Source organism: Grampus griseus (assembly GCF_964374135.1).
Source record: "Grampus griseus genome assembly, chromosome: 12".
NCBI classification, from domain to species: Eukaryota; Metazoa; Chordata; class Mammalia; order Artiodactyla; family Delphinidae; genus Grampus; species Grampus griseus.
In genome coordinates, this window is record NC_139006.1 from 68268696 (window position 1) to 68286098 (window position 17403).

The following is a 17403-nucleotide window of genomic DNA, read 5'->3' on the forward strand; positions in this document are numbered from 1 at the left end:
TACGATCAGGTCTCATGTGAACTATTGCTATAACCTCTCAAGTCTATTCTTACCATACCAGCTGGAGTTAACCTGGAGTTAACACAAGTTAGATTGTGTCAATTCTCATCTTCAAAACCCTCCAATGACTTCCTGTCTCATTCAGAGAATAATCAGAAATCCTTCCTGATCTGACCCCTTTTCACCTTCCCAACTTCATCACTTACTGTGTTTACTGTTTTCTTATTTGCTCACTCCTCTCCAGTCTCACTGGCTTCTCTGTATTTCCTATATATACCAAGAATCCTTTTCCCTCAAGACCTTTGTACTAGTTCCTCAGTCTGCCTAGAATGTTCCTTCCCTCAGACATCCACATGGATCATTCTCTAACTTTCATTAAGTCTTTGCAGAAATGGTACTTTCTCTTGGAGGTTTTACCTGACTGCTAGCATTCCCAGCGTCCTTTTTTATTCTTATTTTTCACCACTGCGTTATTACGTTTTAGTTATTGTTTCCTGAATCCCCTTTCTCGCCACCAGAATACAAGCATTATGTGGGCAAGGATATTTTTATCACTTTTATTCATTGAGCTATTCTCAGCACCTAGAGCAATACATAACCCAGAGTAAACACTCACAGAATAGTTGTTGAATTGAAGCTCCAACTGAAATGTCAATCACCATGTGAAACTCTACATGGTCCTCCAGGTCAGAAGTCATCAGTTTCTCCTTTATCCTCTCCTTTCACTTTGATTACATCCCTATTGTAGCATGTGGCACCTTGTATCTGGTTTTGTGTTAGTTTGAGTACATGTGTGTTTCTCTCCCAATGATTGAGACTAGATCTTATTTATAATTCCGTATCCAAGTGTCTAGTCTCCTGACTTCTATAGACGTTTACTGATTGGAACTGGTATGATAAAAGTGGCAGAGAGACAAATGTGATATTCTTAATAGATTTTTCCTCAACCAATAAAGCAAATTGTGTTACTGAGGAAGATGAAAAGCTGACAGCAATTCAATAAAAACTTGTAAGTTGAGAAACAAAAAGTTGATTTTGAAATTTGATTCCAATATCTTTGTTCATTTTCTGTTTTCTGGCTCTCAGCTAGAACGAATATATGCCATATGTCTCTCAGCGATTAGCTGTGATGCTTGTTTCCTCATATAGGTTTATTTAGCCCCTTAACACAATAGCTTTCTAAAAGGTAGTGGATTTAACATTTGCCTCAGATTTGCAATGGCTTTGTCAGGCAAATTACTCTAGCTCAGATTATCATTAATCTGTCTGACTGGTTAATGGTGTCAATAATGCAAGTGCCTCAGTTAACATTTTTTAATCAACCCCTCAGGAGCTGTCATTTCATAAGTCAGAGGACAGCATAAATTCTAGAACCTGAAAGCCAGAATTCACAGAGATGCGATTGCTTCGCAGATACCCAGCTGTCTCCTACTAGTACCTAAAAATCGTTAGAATGGAAAGTGATCTTCGGAATCCTAGCCCAACTTCCTGCTACTTACACATCTAGAGATTGATGCCAAGGGAGGGGGTCATTTGCATCCCTAAGGCCACAGAGTAAGCTTCCAGAGTGAGAGCAGGCATTTATTGAGTACTCGCTGTGCCAGATAACAGGCTAAGCATCTTATATAAATTATCTTATTTCATCCTTACAGCAAAACATTATCCAGATGAGGCTTAAAGAGGTTTACACCTCTGTTATATAGCTAGCAAGAGGTAGAACCAGGATTGAATGCAGGCCTGACTCCAAAACAGGTGTTCTCAATCCCTGTACTTGCTTGTTTCCAGCAGTTAGTGGATTAATCTAGAAGAGAACCAAGCTTTCTTGATAGCTTCCGACTTATGACATGGATTTCTTCTGTAGGCTTCTTTCTGATAATTTTCTGATTCAGTGGCAAAGTTAATTTACATCATTTATCTACTGTATGTAAGACACAGTAGCAGACTTTTTATGTGTGCATAGAACGTTATACCTTCCATTCAATAATCTAAAATTACGTGTGGAGTGTGACTCAGTGTATTCACAAGGTTAAGGCTTTGGGGCTGTGAAATTGAACGGCCTGGGTTGCAGTCCTGGCTCAGAATTTTACTAGGTGTGTGGCCTTGGGGCAATTATCGGTGCCTTCATTTCCACTCGTGGAATACTGATAGTACCTGACATGTAATGTTGTGATGAATATTAACCAAAGTTAAGAAAATGTGCCTAAAACACTTGCTCATTGCCTGGTACACTGAAAGCACTCAACTTCTTTTATTTAGTACCCGGTGCTAACTGTGGTGTGGGTTGGAAGTGAACAATCAGTGAAATACAGGTATTTCCCAATTCATATTTAGAAAGAACTTTGCCAGTTTCATAAACATTAGCCCATTTGATCCTCAGATAAGGCAGGGACGATAATCTCTATTTTACAAATGAGCTTGTGTGGCTCGATTGAGAATGTCTACAAAGCATTGCCTAAGAAGCTACACAACTAGGAAATATTAGAAGCAGGATTTAAATGCAGGTTTCTAGTCCAGTGATCTCTTTACTCTACCACACAAAGTAAAAGATATTTCCTAAAAGATGTACATATAAAGTACTGTGGGAGTTCAGATGAGAGAATTAAAACACTTTCATAGGCATCATTCAGTATAATCCTCACAATAACCTTGTGAGTTAGGCAGATAAGGGACTGGTATCTTCTTTTTGCAAATGAAGCAGGGAAGGCTCCAGGATAGCCCCTGACTCGCTCAAGGTCACATGCCTATTTTGTGGCAGAACAAAGACTGGACAGGGCCTTCCAACTTGCAGCACTGTATGCTTTACCTGGTTTTATGCCACCACAGGAAACCCCTGCTCACTGCTTGGGATTAGAGACCAGCTTTTCATGATTGCCGTGGAGGATTCATTTTAGAATTCATCGTGCGTTACACTTTCAACACGGTGTTTACATATTCTTTCCCTGCTTCTCGGTTGAGGACCGGGCAGCAGATGAAGCTTGTTATGAAGGGAGTGTGTTGTGATGGAAAGAGAACGAGACTCAGAATCCAACCACTTTCTGGCTCTGGCTTAAAGCAGGGCAGAGTCAGCCCTCCTCTCACTCTGCTTCTCTGCAAAATGTAAAACCCTGTCCTCTTTACCTCAAAATGAGTGGTTTAATTTTTCCCATGGCCCTGATGCGTATTGCAATATAAAACCTGTCATCGACAGTTTCCACATGTAAATGAACAACCCATTATTCACTTGTGAGTTGACAATGTGTCCAGAACTGTGTGGGAAACGATCGAGAAGGGAATAGTCTTCTTGGAAACAGTTTAGTCGTGTTTAGTAGGTGGGCAAGACTAAGTGTATCAGTGGAGCTGGAGCAGTGACACATCTAGAAATATTTAGGAAGCAAAATGGACAGAACAAGGTACAAGACTGGTCATTAATGGTGAGACAGAGGGGGTTTTCAAGCATTGTTTAGAGATTTCAGCTTATTTAGATGGACAGATGGTGGGGCAATTTGCTGAAATTAGGATGCTGGAAAAGATCCAGGTTTGAGAATGAAGGTCGGAAATTCAGTTTCGGACACGCTGTGTTTGACATACCTTTACAACTTTCAAGTTGGAATGTCAGGCAGAGCCTTGAAAATAGGAACCTGGAGCCCAGAGGAGAAGTTTGGGTTGGAGATAACATATCAGGAATTTGTCAGCATGTAGATGATAACAGCAGCTAGGGAAGGAGAAGATAGGCCATCCCCATAAAACAAAACGAGAAGAGGGCCCAGAACTCACTCATATTTATTAGGGGAGCATTGGCTGGAACTAAGCAAGATAAATAACTTGAATCCGAAACTTTTCTTTTTCTGTGAAAAGGTAGCTTTTTTATTTATTGTTGCAGTAGTTATTGGATGCAGTAGTCTTTTGGATGTGTCCTAGGTGTGGCAACAGAGATTATGTTAAGGCAAACATTTTTAAAGCCTGTTCCTCAGACCGTATGTTTGTGTGTGTGTGTGTGTGTGTGTGTTTTAAACGATTCAAGTAAAAACAATTTTTAACCAAACTTTAGTGGAAATGCCTCTGACCAAGAAGATGATCTCTGTTCCCCCATCATGCTTTGTCTTGGAGTAGATCACCTCTGAACCTACTTTCCCTTCAAGATAACACTGATTCCAAAGTCTGTGGTTCTGGGGTAAGAAAGGGTGTGGCATTTGGGTGGTTGTTGCCGCTGTCACTTTGGGCCCTATTTCAGTGACCAGCATATTTCCGCTTTGAAATCCTCTCATCACTGCACCCTTCTTGCTCTCACTGAGGAAAGAAAAATGAAAGTGGAGTGGATCAAAAGATGTTAAAAAATCTTTCCATCAAAAATACCGTAGGTCCTTTCTTACAAAGGAACATTAATAGAACTCTTCCTTCTTGAAGCAACTAATTAGTCATTTGGTACATCAAGACAGGGTTTGTTGCTCAGCTCACAGCTGTGACTGAATGTTAATGCCCCGCTATACTTAGCCCTTAGGAGGATATGTGTTTTCTTAATATGTATGCTGGAGACAGGTTACAGATGATCCACTAAGAAACAGAACCATCGTAATCTGTAAACTGTGTTTACTTCTGAAATGTAAATACAGAAGGGCTGAATTCAGCTAATACACACACACACACACACGTAATTTTCTATTCCCAATGAAGAATATTAGATTAAAAAAAAAAACAAAAAAAAAATTTCTTTTAGTAGATCTCACTCTTCACATCATGAAAATGAGACCCAGGAATGTGGAGTGGCATCTGAAGGCCACCTGAGTAAGCTGAGATGGAACACAGAACAGAACCCAGCTCTCTAAGCATTTCTGAGATCACACTATGTGAAGATGTTATCCAATTAGTCTATTAAAATTTTTACATTTATTTATGCATTCATTTTCTTTTTAAATGTGCACACCAGCAGCATAGGCATACTTTACCTGCAGTGGATATATAGACTGAGTGTCAATAAAATATGAATGGAATGTGACTTCTCTTCTAAAATAGTTCACAGTTGAGTCAAAGAGACAGACCTGTCAACACAACGTGATATGGGCTGCAGAAGATGTGTAAATCAAGAGCAACAGAAGCACAAAGGAGATAATATTTTATGCTGCTTGAATCAGAGAACATGATGGTAGGAGAGCTCCAGCCAGGAGATTTCATTTGAATTGGATTTGAAGGATGAATGGGCTTTTGCCAAACTGAGAAGGAACTGAGTCAGGCGAAAGTAACTCCAAGATAATCAAAATAAAGCAAAACAAAATTAATGAAAGTCAGAATGACAAAGGTAGGGATGGATAGGGTGTTGTGGAGCTGAGTGACCCATTGCAGATGAGTGCATAAAGGTTTGGGCCACATCTCGAAAGTCTTTGCATCTTGTCCCAAGGAATGGAGATTGTATTAATGATAGAATGGCAGCCAGCATGATGTTTTGGGCGTGGAGTTGACAGATGATGTATGTTAGAAGAGTATCTCTGTCAACGGAAGACGGAAGTGGGAGGACCAATGACAAAAAACTAGGAAAAGCTATTATAATGTAATACATTGTAAGTAGGAACCAGAGCAGGGGCCAGATCCGGGCACGGGAGAGTATAGCCTAACCAGAGTTAGGTTTCAATGCATACTGCTTAAGGGTGCATTCCATGCCACCACGTTTGACTCCCTGAATCAAAATGTATCGGCATCTACAAAGACTTTAAACAAAATGCCTCATCTCAGCAAAGCAGCAGAAGTATTGTTACTGGGTCAGAATGTATGCTTTTAGAACACAGTAGTTATTTTCCAAGAAACCTCAACCAGGTAACCCAAAGCAACCAAGAACCAGAATTTACAAGAAGGAGATGCTTCTTCCTAACACACTCTTCTTGGTCTCCATGTAAAGGTCGAAGAAAGCAAGCTGCCTACATCTTTTTCAGCCAGCAGAAGGAGACAGACTTTATAATTTATTCTCTATGTGGATGTTCAGTGAATGAATTTGCGGTGAATGGATTCTAGAAAGCCCAGGTGATTTACTTCCTTTACTTCAGTCAACTTTATCTTGAACTTGCCTGAACCCCACACTGCCAACCAACTCAGAGTCAAGGAGAAAAGAAATGGAGTAATGAAACTCTGTCTGACAGTACATCGACCAACACAGACCATGACACTAAGCTCTGAGGATTTGAGGGGTAAATTATGTCTTCAGAGTTATAGGAGAGAACTTCATGGAGAAGCAGCCTGGGCCCCTGCTGCTTTCCCAGGAGTGGTTGGTGTGGTGACAGTCGCGACACCCGAACACAGTAACTGGGCAAAGTCCTGACGTCTACTGTTCTTCAGAACCTAGTGTGGTATCTGCCCACTTACAGAGGATCATGGGCTACGGTGGGCTAATTACTAACTGTCTAAACACAGAGATTATGGAGAGTTTATTTTACGTGGCTGGCATTGCCCTATTGTGGAACCAGAGAAACAGGAGTAACAAACTGCCCTTCCAAATTTAGATTCTACTTACTTGTTGGGAAATGATTTGCGCTGGTTTGTCTTCAGCTATTAAAGAACAAATGGGGTGATCAAAAGCCACCTGCGAATCTTTGAAGAAATCTGTGAAGGGTGACATGGCAGTAAATGCCATTGTCTTAGAATGCATTGGTATCACGTTTGATGTTGCCCCAGTAGGACCCAAGAAAGCGTCAGAGCTTGCACCTGAGAAACCTGAGGCTCAGATAAGTTAATGAGGAAGCCAAGACAACCACCCCAGGCTTAAAACTCTTGAATCCACTCCATAGTCTACATAGCATTTTAATGTGACCTCAGTTTGATAGGATAAGCAGATTTCTGAAAATTGGCACATAAAATGGAAATGTTTAGGTTAAATTGTTGTTTAAAACCATTAAGAGCCCACATTGAAGAAACTAGTGGTAAATCTAGGGCAGTGCTAGCGTCTGGTTGGAGGAAGGGCTGAGATCACTACCATGGAAGTGTTTTCTAAAGATGCTTTGTTCATACTCTTAACGCTGAGGAAGTATCAGTTGTCCATATCAATGAATATAATTTTTTTTCATGACCATTAGTAATCTGGGATATTTTTGGAGGCTGCTGGAGATTATAAGAACCTAAAACTCCCTTCCTTGTAATAAAATCCAGCATCCCCTTTTATATGTGAGTAATGTTTCTATTATATGATCTTAGACATTCTTACCTGGACATGCCCATATGTTCTTGCCTCTTTTTCCTTTGAAGAATGCCTTTTCAAGGGGTTATGCCAGCATGTCCTAGAACACAGCTATTTCATCTAAATTAGTCAGTTGTGAAAGCTGTCCTTCCTTATAGATACTCAAGGAGTTTGGTATGCAGATCTGACCTTCAGTGACAAATATGTTGCTTGAAGGTTTAGAAAATACATCCTGAAATGACTCATAACAGATGATAATTACACTCATTCTCCCAGTGGTTTCTGAATGCCCAAGTGTCGCTTCTTTCCCTTTAGGAGCTCATGTCTTCTACGCAAAGTACCCATGATCCAAATAGGCCCCTTGTTTTCCCCTATTGTTGAATGATACCAGTACTGGCTCTAGAGGATGAAATCCCAAATTTCATTCTTAATGGTAATATTCATTAACTGTGAGTCCTTTAAAAAAATGTTGTTTCTTTAGATCTCACTTTTACATCTATAAAATAATGATAATAAAACCATCCTATTTATATAAAAAGAGAGGCAATACATATAAAAATTCTGCTGAAAGAAAATAATATGCAAAACTGTCTACATCCACAAGGCGTACAATCTGATTATGAGGGTTTTCTTTTAAAAAGCAATCTATTGGCCTGAATAATCTTAGTTTGGTAGAATAGATCAGTGTGATGTGTGATACATGGGAGCCCTATCTGATGTTTCTTACTCCTACTTACAGATAGGTCGCTATTGAATCCCACCCACATCCCTCCCTCACTGTAAGTCACAATTCAGCCTTGCAGCAAATTAACACAGTACTTGTAGAGGGATACCTAAACCTTGGGCTATATCCAGATTAATACAGGGTGTTTTTTTGTTTGTTTATCGTGGTAAAATATACAAAACGTAGCATTTACAGTTTTAACCATTTTTAAATGTAGAGTTCTGTGGCATGAATTGCATTCACCTTACGGCACAACTTTCAGTGCCCTCTATCTCCAGAGTTTTTTCATCTTCCCCAACTGAACTCTGTATTCATTAAATACTAGCATCCCATCCCTCCGTCCACCTTGCCCCTGGTAGCCACCCAGTGTGCATATTTTAATTATGAGCGGTAATGGATAAATGAATGCTAACCGCTATAACAAGCCCTCAAATTTATAATGGCTCTAATCTGTTTGACTCTGTAAAGTATTATAGGAAAAGGATGTTCCCGATTGACAGGCAGTTCTTCTCCCAGGTCTTCTCCAGAATTCTTGCAAAAATTTGACTTCTCCATCATCTGTGTATGGTTTCCAAGGTCTGCCTGCCACATATGTGGTTTTTCAAGGCCAGGCCTGGAATCAGCACGCGTTGTGTACACTCAAGCTCATTGATTAGACCCAGTCACATGGCCTCATCTTGGCTTCAGGGGAGCCAGGACATACAGTCTAGTACATGAAGAAGGAGAAATGGGTTTGAGGAGGATCCAGCCAGTCTCTGTCATATCAGTCAAATTAGGAGTGTATATATGCCCGGCAATCACTATTCATGCCCGTAGAACTTTGTTTTCACTTTTCTCTTTGGAAGCTTACTTTACCCTGGCAGCAAAATAGGTTTTATTTTAAATATCTCCCCAAACAAAATAAAACTGAATGGTAAAATTAAAATGAATATATAATTCCACTGAGATGTAAGAGGTATCATCTAGACGTAGAAACCTTAAGAAACAGTTAAGTGGCTAGAAGGAACTCTTTCTTCACATTCGATTGTGCGAGACCAATGAGGATATAAATGTCTAGAATCATGTGGGTCCTTAAAGCGTACTTCAGGAGTTCCGGTTCTTATATGTCAGCATCCATATTCGTAGGATTTGTCTTCTCTTAATGTGAACTATAAATCTCACCATGATCAGCAGGTTAATTCGTTTGTTTGGAGCCCTCTGAGGAAGTTTTTAATTGGAAAATAAATTGGACACATGTAGATGTGGCTTGAAGAAAAGGCAAGTAGACACGTGTTCCACTTTCTCCTCACGAGGAAGGGCATCTACTTCTTTCACTAAATTGCACTTAACATAACCACAGGACCTCAAGCTCTGTACACATCAACACTTGGCCTCTGCCTTTTCCTTTCCTACAGTGAAGGAAAATGCATAAATGCATTTGTTGACAGTACTGACAAAGACTGGCTTGTGGAATAATCAAAACCCTGATTTCTGTCATTAGCTGAATGCTTACAAAACGCATCTTCCTGTCTACATTCCAGACGCTTCTTATTTTACTAGCTCTTTGTTATGAGTTTTGAGACTAAATTGTAAAGTGTCAAGGGAAAAGACTTTCGTATGCAAGGTTCATGGGAATGGCATAAACTTGAACTCCCCAGAAACCCTGCAACATTTATTTATAGGCTCTTCCAGTCAGTTTACATCCCATAATAAGCCTTCAAGGTCTTGCCTTACATGCAGAGTCAACAGGAAATGAGTAAGCAACCTTTTGGTCTACCTTACTGCTGTTGCTCATTATTATTATTTTTAATTAATTAATTAATTTATTTTTGGCTGCGTTGAGTCTTCGTTGCTGTGCGCGGGCTTTCTCTAGCTGCAGAGAACGGGGACTACTCTTCCTTGCGGTGCGCGGGCTTCTCATTGTGGTGCGATGGCTTCTCATTGCGGTGGCTTCTCTCATTGCAGAGCACAGACTCTAGGCACATGGCCTTCAGTAGTTGTGGCTCACGGGCTCTAGAGCTCAGGCTCAGTAGTTGTGGCGCAAGGGCTTAGTTGTTCCGCGGCATGTGGGATCTTCCTGGACCAGGGATCGAAACTGTGTCCCCTGCATTGGCAGGCGGATTCTTAACCACTGCGCCACCAGGGAAGCCCCTCTCTTGCTCATTAAGTAAAGGCTGTGGCTAAAAGTATTCATGTGGGAATAATCTTTCCCTGCAACTTTTATTTCCTAGGGAACGAGCAGTGAATACATCCCAGCCTGGGTCCCTTCAGTTTACTGTGGGAAACCTGAAGCCAGAAGCCATGTACACCTTCCGAGTCGTGGCCTACAACGAGTGGGGACCAGGGGAGAGCTCTCAGCCCATCAAGGTGGCCACTCAGCCTGAGTGTGAGTATGAGACAGGAAGGGCAAATTTAGAAAGCATTTGTTTTCGTTGGCGATATCTTTGAATCCTTTCATAATAATTTATTGAGGTGACGGAATGGAAGGAATATTTCTGAAGCAACATGTTTAACCCGAGGGTTTTTAAAGGTAAGATAACTTTAACAAAATGGCCTTCCCACTTTGGCCATATCTCCATAATGACAAATTAACAACTATCAAGGCCTGGTCCATCCACACAGTCTACATGTTCACTCCCGAGTAAGTGACTGACTCTACCCGCCAGTACTTCATCATCAACATTGGGTTTCAGCCTCCTGCATTGATTTTTTCAGATTTTTCTAAGTTTGTCTATAAAAAGTGTAACATCAAAGGAGAAGAAAAATGGCATAGGACTTCCCAACACAGGGATTATTCAAGAACTTACTCATGCACTGAATGCCCTTAAGAAGCTTCCAAAAGTGAATCTAGATTTAAGAAACGTAAAGAGAAAATCTCTATTGGGCAATCTCATTGTCCTTTAACATAAATCACTATATTAAGCTCCATGATCACAAAGTAATGCAGCTGAATGTTATTGGACCAAGTTATAATTTAGCGATTTGTACTTTTATAAAGGAACAGCCCCCAAACTGTACATTTGAAAAATATTTCTGTATTGTACAAAATTTTGATTTTTCTACTAAACGTCTAATTTATTTGGAAAGATTATTACTGATGAGTAGCCTGCCAGCTTTATTTGGTTCAGAGTTTTAAAAAATTGTGATCTAACAGCTAAATGACATGAAGGACTACTTGTAACAAAGTACATTATTTAGAGATTTAGACACCTAGTTTCATCTACTCCTGTTCTTTGTTTTTGTTTTTGTTTTTTTGAATGATGCTATTTTATCTGTATTCCCAACCATTTTATTTAAAACTATATTTAACTTCAAAATCACCTCACATGCTTTTGGAAGAAGGTGAAGTAGAAATCAGAAAGATTTTCATTGGTACATATGAGAAAATAATCTTTGGACTAGGTCAGTTCTTAAGGATTTGAAATCAATATGTTGAAGAAGAGCAACAGAGACGTAGTCTGGCAGCTGGTATCATGCTCTGCACACTGGGCAGAACCTCCGTTCCTTCTTCCACTCAGCCAACGCTACAAAGACCAGATGAGGACGAATTGCAATAAAGTATTTGTTGAGGGTGGGGTTATGACTAAGCTGGACAAGTCTTAGAGATATTTGCCTCATAGAAATAAAACCTCACATAGCATCTTTAAGGGCATAGTAATGTACAGGTTTCAGATCACATAAAAAGAAATGAAACTGAGTTATTTGTAGTGAGGTGGATGGACCTAGAATCTGTCATACAGAGTGAAGTAAGTCACAAAGAGAAAAACAAATACCCTATCTAAAAAAAACAAATACCGAATCTTAAAAAAACAAAACAAAAAAAGTGGTTCTGAAGAACCTAGGGGCAAAATGGGAATAAAGACGCAGATGTACTAGAGAATGGACTTGAGGACACGGGGAGGGGGAAGGGTAAGCTGGGACAAAGTGAGAGAGTGGCAGTGTGTATATGGACATATATACACTACCAAATGTAAAATAGATAGCTAGTGGGAAGCAGCCTCATAGCACAGGGAGATCAGCTCCGTGTTTTGTGACCACCTAGAGGGGTGGGATAGGGAGGGTGGGAGGGAGGGAGGCACAAGAGGGAAGACATATGGGGATATATGTATATGTATAACTGATTGACTTTGTTATAAAGCAGAAACTAACATACCATTGTAAAGCAATTATGGTCCAATAAAGATGTTAAAAAAAAAATGCAGCCTCCCAGGCAGGACAGGCTAAATAATTTGCAGGACCCAGAAGCTACAGTAGAGCATTAAGCCATGCTCCACGTGGGACCCTCCTAAGCGTGAGATCTTGTGCAACTTCGTTAGTCGTATGCCCACAAAGCTGGTCCGGCTTCCAGGTTTCTCTTCTTAAGAATGTTTTGTTGCTGTTTGGATTGAAATCATGAGATAGTGCTGATTTCCACTTTGCAGTGACTATGTTCACATGTAATTTGAGTCATCAATTTCTTCATTGACTTTTTTTTTTAATTAATTAATTTATTTTTGGCTGTGTTAGGTCTTCATTTCTGTGCTAGGGCTTTCTCTAGTGGCGGCAAGCGGGGGCCTCTCTTCATCACGGTGCGCAGGCCTCTCACTATCGTGGCCTCTCTTGTTGCGGGGCACAGGCTCCAGACGCCCAGGCTCAGTAGTTGTGGCTCACGGGCCTAGTTGCTCTGCGGCATGTGGGATCTTCCCAGACCAGGGCTCGAACCCATGTCCCCTGCACTGGCAGGCAGATTCTCAACCACTGTGCCACCAGGGAAGCCCCTCTTCAATGACTTTTCACAGATCGTATATATACAGAATCAATAACTTTTAAGAATATTTGGTATTTTAATCAATAAACTTGAATAAAAACAAATTAAGTCAAAATATATATTTTTGAAAATGGTATATGCCATGTTGTATACAGACTGATAGTTGAAAAACCCATAAAAACTTCTGTAAAACAGTCTGGTTCAATTTTCTCATGGCAGAACTTAAACTTTAAAAGAATGTTCATTTTCAGAAGATCCAATTTCTATGGATCGTCTGAATTCTTCACTTCCTAATCCAACTATTATCCCTGGAATTGTTTTAGTGTACTTTTCAAGGCTGACTGGCTATTATTACATTACATTTCTGATGAAAATTCTACATAGTCAGTTTCACTTCTAGGACTGAGCAACATTATTTTTCTTCTATTAATACATTATTTTTAAGTATCCAGTTTGAAAATCAATATCCAGAATTTTTTTTTTGCGGTACGTGGGCCTTTCACTGCTGTGGCCTCTCCCATTGCGGAGCACAGGCTCTGGACGCGCAGGCTCAGCGGCCATGGCTCACGGGCCCAGCCGTTCCACGGCATGTGGGATCTTCCTGGACCAGGGCACGAACCCGTGTCCCCTGCATCGGCAGGCGGACTCTCAACCACTGCGCCACCAGGGAAGCCCCCAGCATTTTTTTAATTCACATTTTTAAAAACAAAGGGACACTTCCTAGCCAAGGGAAGGAAAGTCTTTTTCATTTGTTTACTGACTAATAATAACGCCTCATTTCATTAAAAACATTACTCATGATACATTTTTAGTATAATTAATCAAAACAATAAGTCTGTGATTATTTGTATTACACATATGGCCTTAACCTTTATAAAGTAAAAACAATAGCATAATTCAACTTACAAGTGTGTTTAATGAACACCCACTGTGTTCCTAATACTTAATAAAGCATATGTGTGTAATGAAGTAACAGCACTTAGGGCTCTCAGAAGCTTCCTGAGGAAGCAAATATTTTAAATAGGTAACAGCAACAAAACAAGTAAGGAAACCTGTAAGAATTTGTTAAATGAAATATTAAAAGTCTGAATCACAAGATTGGTTTATGAGCCCATTACTTGTGACGGCCGAGGCATATGATGCCAAGAGCTCAGCCTCTGTGTACCGGTGCCAGATCGAATCTCGGAGACAGAGTTTTGGGCAAAGTAGAAAAGAATAGCTTTATGCCTTTGCCAGGCAAAGGGGAACACAGCAGGCTTCTGCCCTCGAAAACTAAGTGTACCAACCAGGGAGGATTTGCTGAGGAATTTTATGGCAGTGGTTCAAGGGTGGGGTTGCTGATAAGATTAGGGTGTGTACAGGGTTTAGGCTCTTTAATCTTTTTTCGGGTAATCTTCTTGATGAACTTTCTGGTCCCTTTAGTCTGGCCTCAGATGGTCTCCTCTGGCATAAAGAATGCTAACATCTTCATTTGCTGGGTGTTAATTCTATAAAGGGCTTAAAGGCAGTGTTATGTGTATCCCTTGAGGCAGCAGCGGGACCCTGCCCCAAGGCTGCACTATTGTTCCTTGACTGTTCCTCCCTTGTCTCTACATCTCCTCCCTTCCCAGATTAGCAACTGTTCAAATCTGCCCTTTGGATCTCAGGGAAGGTCATGGAGGCTGGAGTCTGTTCCCTACAAGAAACGGGGGACATGAAAATGCTTCCATGCCCGGGAGCCCCGTAGGGTCCTGCTCGGTCTCACATATTGTCTAGGTAATTTTTTATGCCTTAATCATATTGTGCTTACCTCCTCAAATAAGTGCTTTATTACAAAGACAGCTGCTTCGGTCCTTTGTATATATCTTCCATTCTTCCTCATTCAGAAAGCAGTCTGAGAATTTATGTAGAACTCACTGGGTGCTGGTTTCTGTAAGCATTTACTTTGCTTAAAAATTAGCATAAATGATGATAAGGCATAAAATAAAAACTAAACACCTAACTGAATAAAAGGTTACTGTTGGTATTGTTGTCTCATATAAGTTATCTTTCTCCAGAAAATGAAAGTAGAAAATCATTCTGGGTTTGAAACATTGAAAGTATCTTGAAGTTTTTTCATTAAGGGCAGTGATAGTGGTCTTACAATGCTAATTGTATTTTGGCCTTTAATAACACCTTTGTTTTATTAAATCACCTCTCTTCTTACCACTGTATGGAGTAAGGATTATTTCCTTTGCAGGCCATTGTTTACTTGCAGGGTGACCTGATTGTGTTTCATTAAGAATTGGATAATTGTCCTTGGATAATTAATCTCTTGCTGAGGAGATAGGTAGATAGGAACAGTTCAGCCTAGATAAACAGTACTTTAGAATATCTTTTACATGTGCAAAACAGTAAACTCCTTCAATTCATTTAGATTAAGAGTATTGTGTAGCTTACTCGCTGTCTTTATTACAGACATTAGGATAAATAAATTATGTTATCAGGACTAATAGGTACGGCATGTGTATTTCATCTTCTGTTGTTAACACAAAATGCCATTTTAGCAATTTAAAAATATTTCTAGGATAAGGAACACTTCATCTTCTCCAAACCTGCTCAATAATACACCAATTCCTGAGTAAGATGGAACACCTTAGAGATCCTGTGCTTCATTTCCTCCTCTCCCCACTCCCCTCCCACCTCCCGTCCCACCCCCTCCCCTCCCTCCCCTTTCTTTTCCCTACTCTTTCTTCTCTCTCGACTTCTTATAAGCTCATCCTTCTGTGTTTTTAGAGGAAGTTCAGAGGCTGATTTTATTACTTGGTTAGAATTGCAGAATTTAGAGGCAAAGGTGGGGGGACGTTTTCATTGTTCTCTCACTGACAAAATGATCTTATCTGTTGAAAATGGGTCTCATCTGGTTAGCATTTGCTTGCTCGTTTTATCACTGTTTTTCCAAATGTGATGTAGTAATTGTACACTGAAATGACATAGCTTTTATACAAATTGAATTTCAAGGTTTCCATATTATTTGAAAATAGCAACTCTGTTATGAAAACCATATTCTCAAGGAATAAACACTGATGGAAAACATGTCTGAAATATAAATCAGCCAGCAACTGTTTCTAAAAAGTGCACACGTACTGCAGTAATCATTTAAAGAGATCAGCAGCCCAAGATCCAGTTTATGAAATAATCACCCAGAATACAAAGGCTTGATTTATAGGAAGGTCTGTGTCTCCTGATTATATCTTCCTTTGGCTAAACCCTTGCTCTTCCCTCTGCCTTTATGCTGTATAATTTCTTTGCTGTATTATCAGCCAGATTTAAGTCCCCGTGTGCTTAAGACTTGTCTAATCTTTTCACACCACATGTGGAGAATTTTTGAATTATTATTTGGGGTCCTTTAAGATGCTGTTAAGGCAGTTTAATCATGAAGGATGTTAAAATGGACCACATACTGGCTGGAGGCTTGAGTTAGAACGGGGAGCCTATTTGCTAGACCACAACCCAATTATCCACAAAACCCTTTTATAGTTAAGTGTTGTAAGTAATATTCTTAGTCCATTATATTCTTTACACTGAAAAGATGAGTGAAAGCAACCCCCAAATCGACTTTAGAATTTATTATACAGAGGAAATAGGACTTCCCTGGTGGTCCAGTGGTTAAGACTCTGCGCTTCCACTGCAGGGGGCACGGGTTCGATCCCTGGTCAGGGAACTACGATCCCACATGCTTCGCTGTGCAGGCTAAAAATAAAAACAAAAACAAAAAATACTTTACGGGGCCTCCCTGGTGGCACAGTGGTTAAGAATCTGCTTGCCAATGCAGGGGACATGGGTTCGAGCCCTGGTCTGGGAAGGTCCCACATGCCGCAGAGGAACTAAGCCCATGCGCCACAACTACTGAGCCTGTGCTCTAGAGCCCGCGAGCCACAGCTACTGAGCCCACATTGCCACAACTCCTGAAGCCTGCGTGCCTAGAGCCTGTGCTGCACAGCAAAGAGAAGCCACCATAATGAGAAGCCTGCACACCTCAACAAAGAGTAGCCCCTACTTGCTGCAACTAGAGAAAGCCCACACGCAGCAACGAAGACCCAAGGCAGCCAAAAATAAAATAAATAAATTTTAAAAAAGATAATTAACTGTTTTAAAAAAGAATATATTATACAGAGGAAATAGACCTATTTGCCTTTTTCATCTGTCCCTGGATTTTTTTTTTTTAATTCTAATAAAGCTCTACTTCTATGGTTGTTATGGGGGGTACTGGAAAGTCTCTGAACATTATGTCTCCAAACATTACTATCCATATCCTAGGACAAGTTCCTTAATCCTTGAAACCTCATTGTCCTTGATTATAAATTGGAGATATGAATGATTTACCCCTCGTCCTCCTGATGCCAAAAGCGCAGACTCTCTGTGCACCGGTGCTGAATCGAATCTCGGAGACAGAAGTTTTGGGTGAGGTAGAAAAGGATAGCTTTATCATTTTTCCAGGCAAAGGGGGACACAGCAGACTCCTGCCTCAAAACACTATGTATCCCAACCTAGGAGGATTTGATGAGGAGTTTTAGAGCAATAGTTCAAGGGTGGGGTTGCTGACAGGATTAGGGTGTGTGCAGGGTCTCAGGTGGTCCGACTTTTAATCTTGATGAGCTTCTCTGGTCCGTTTAATTTTGCCTCAGGTGGTTTCGTGGCTGGGCCTCCCTTGACTACCAACTTTTTGCATCTGCCCTTTGGAACTCAGGGAAGGTCATCGAGGCAGGAGTCTTCCCTACAAGAAACAGGGGCCAAAAAGGCTTCCGTGCCCAGGAGCCCCACAGGGTCCTTCTCAGTTTCATTCCCAGGTTGTAAAGA

The 17403-nt window shown here is 40.5% G+C and overlaps 1 protein-coding gene across 1 annotated transcript in view; it reads left to right on the forward strand.

Annotated features, from left to right (window-relative positions):
• DCC (DCC netrin 1 receptor) overlaps nt 1-17403 on the forward strand; it is a gene marked incomplete at both ends in the record, with an annotated part of 1164115 nt that overhangs the window by 796917 nt on the left and 349795 nt on the right. The window contains one exon of the mRNA XM_082668331.1: nt 10070-10224. Coding sequence (XP_082524457.1) covers nt 10070-10224 — 155 coding nt within the window. The remainder of the gene's footprint in view (nt 1-10069; nt 10225-17403) is intronic.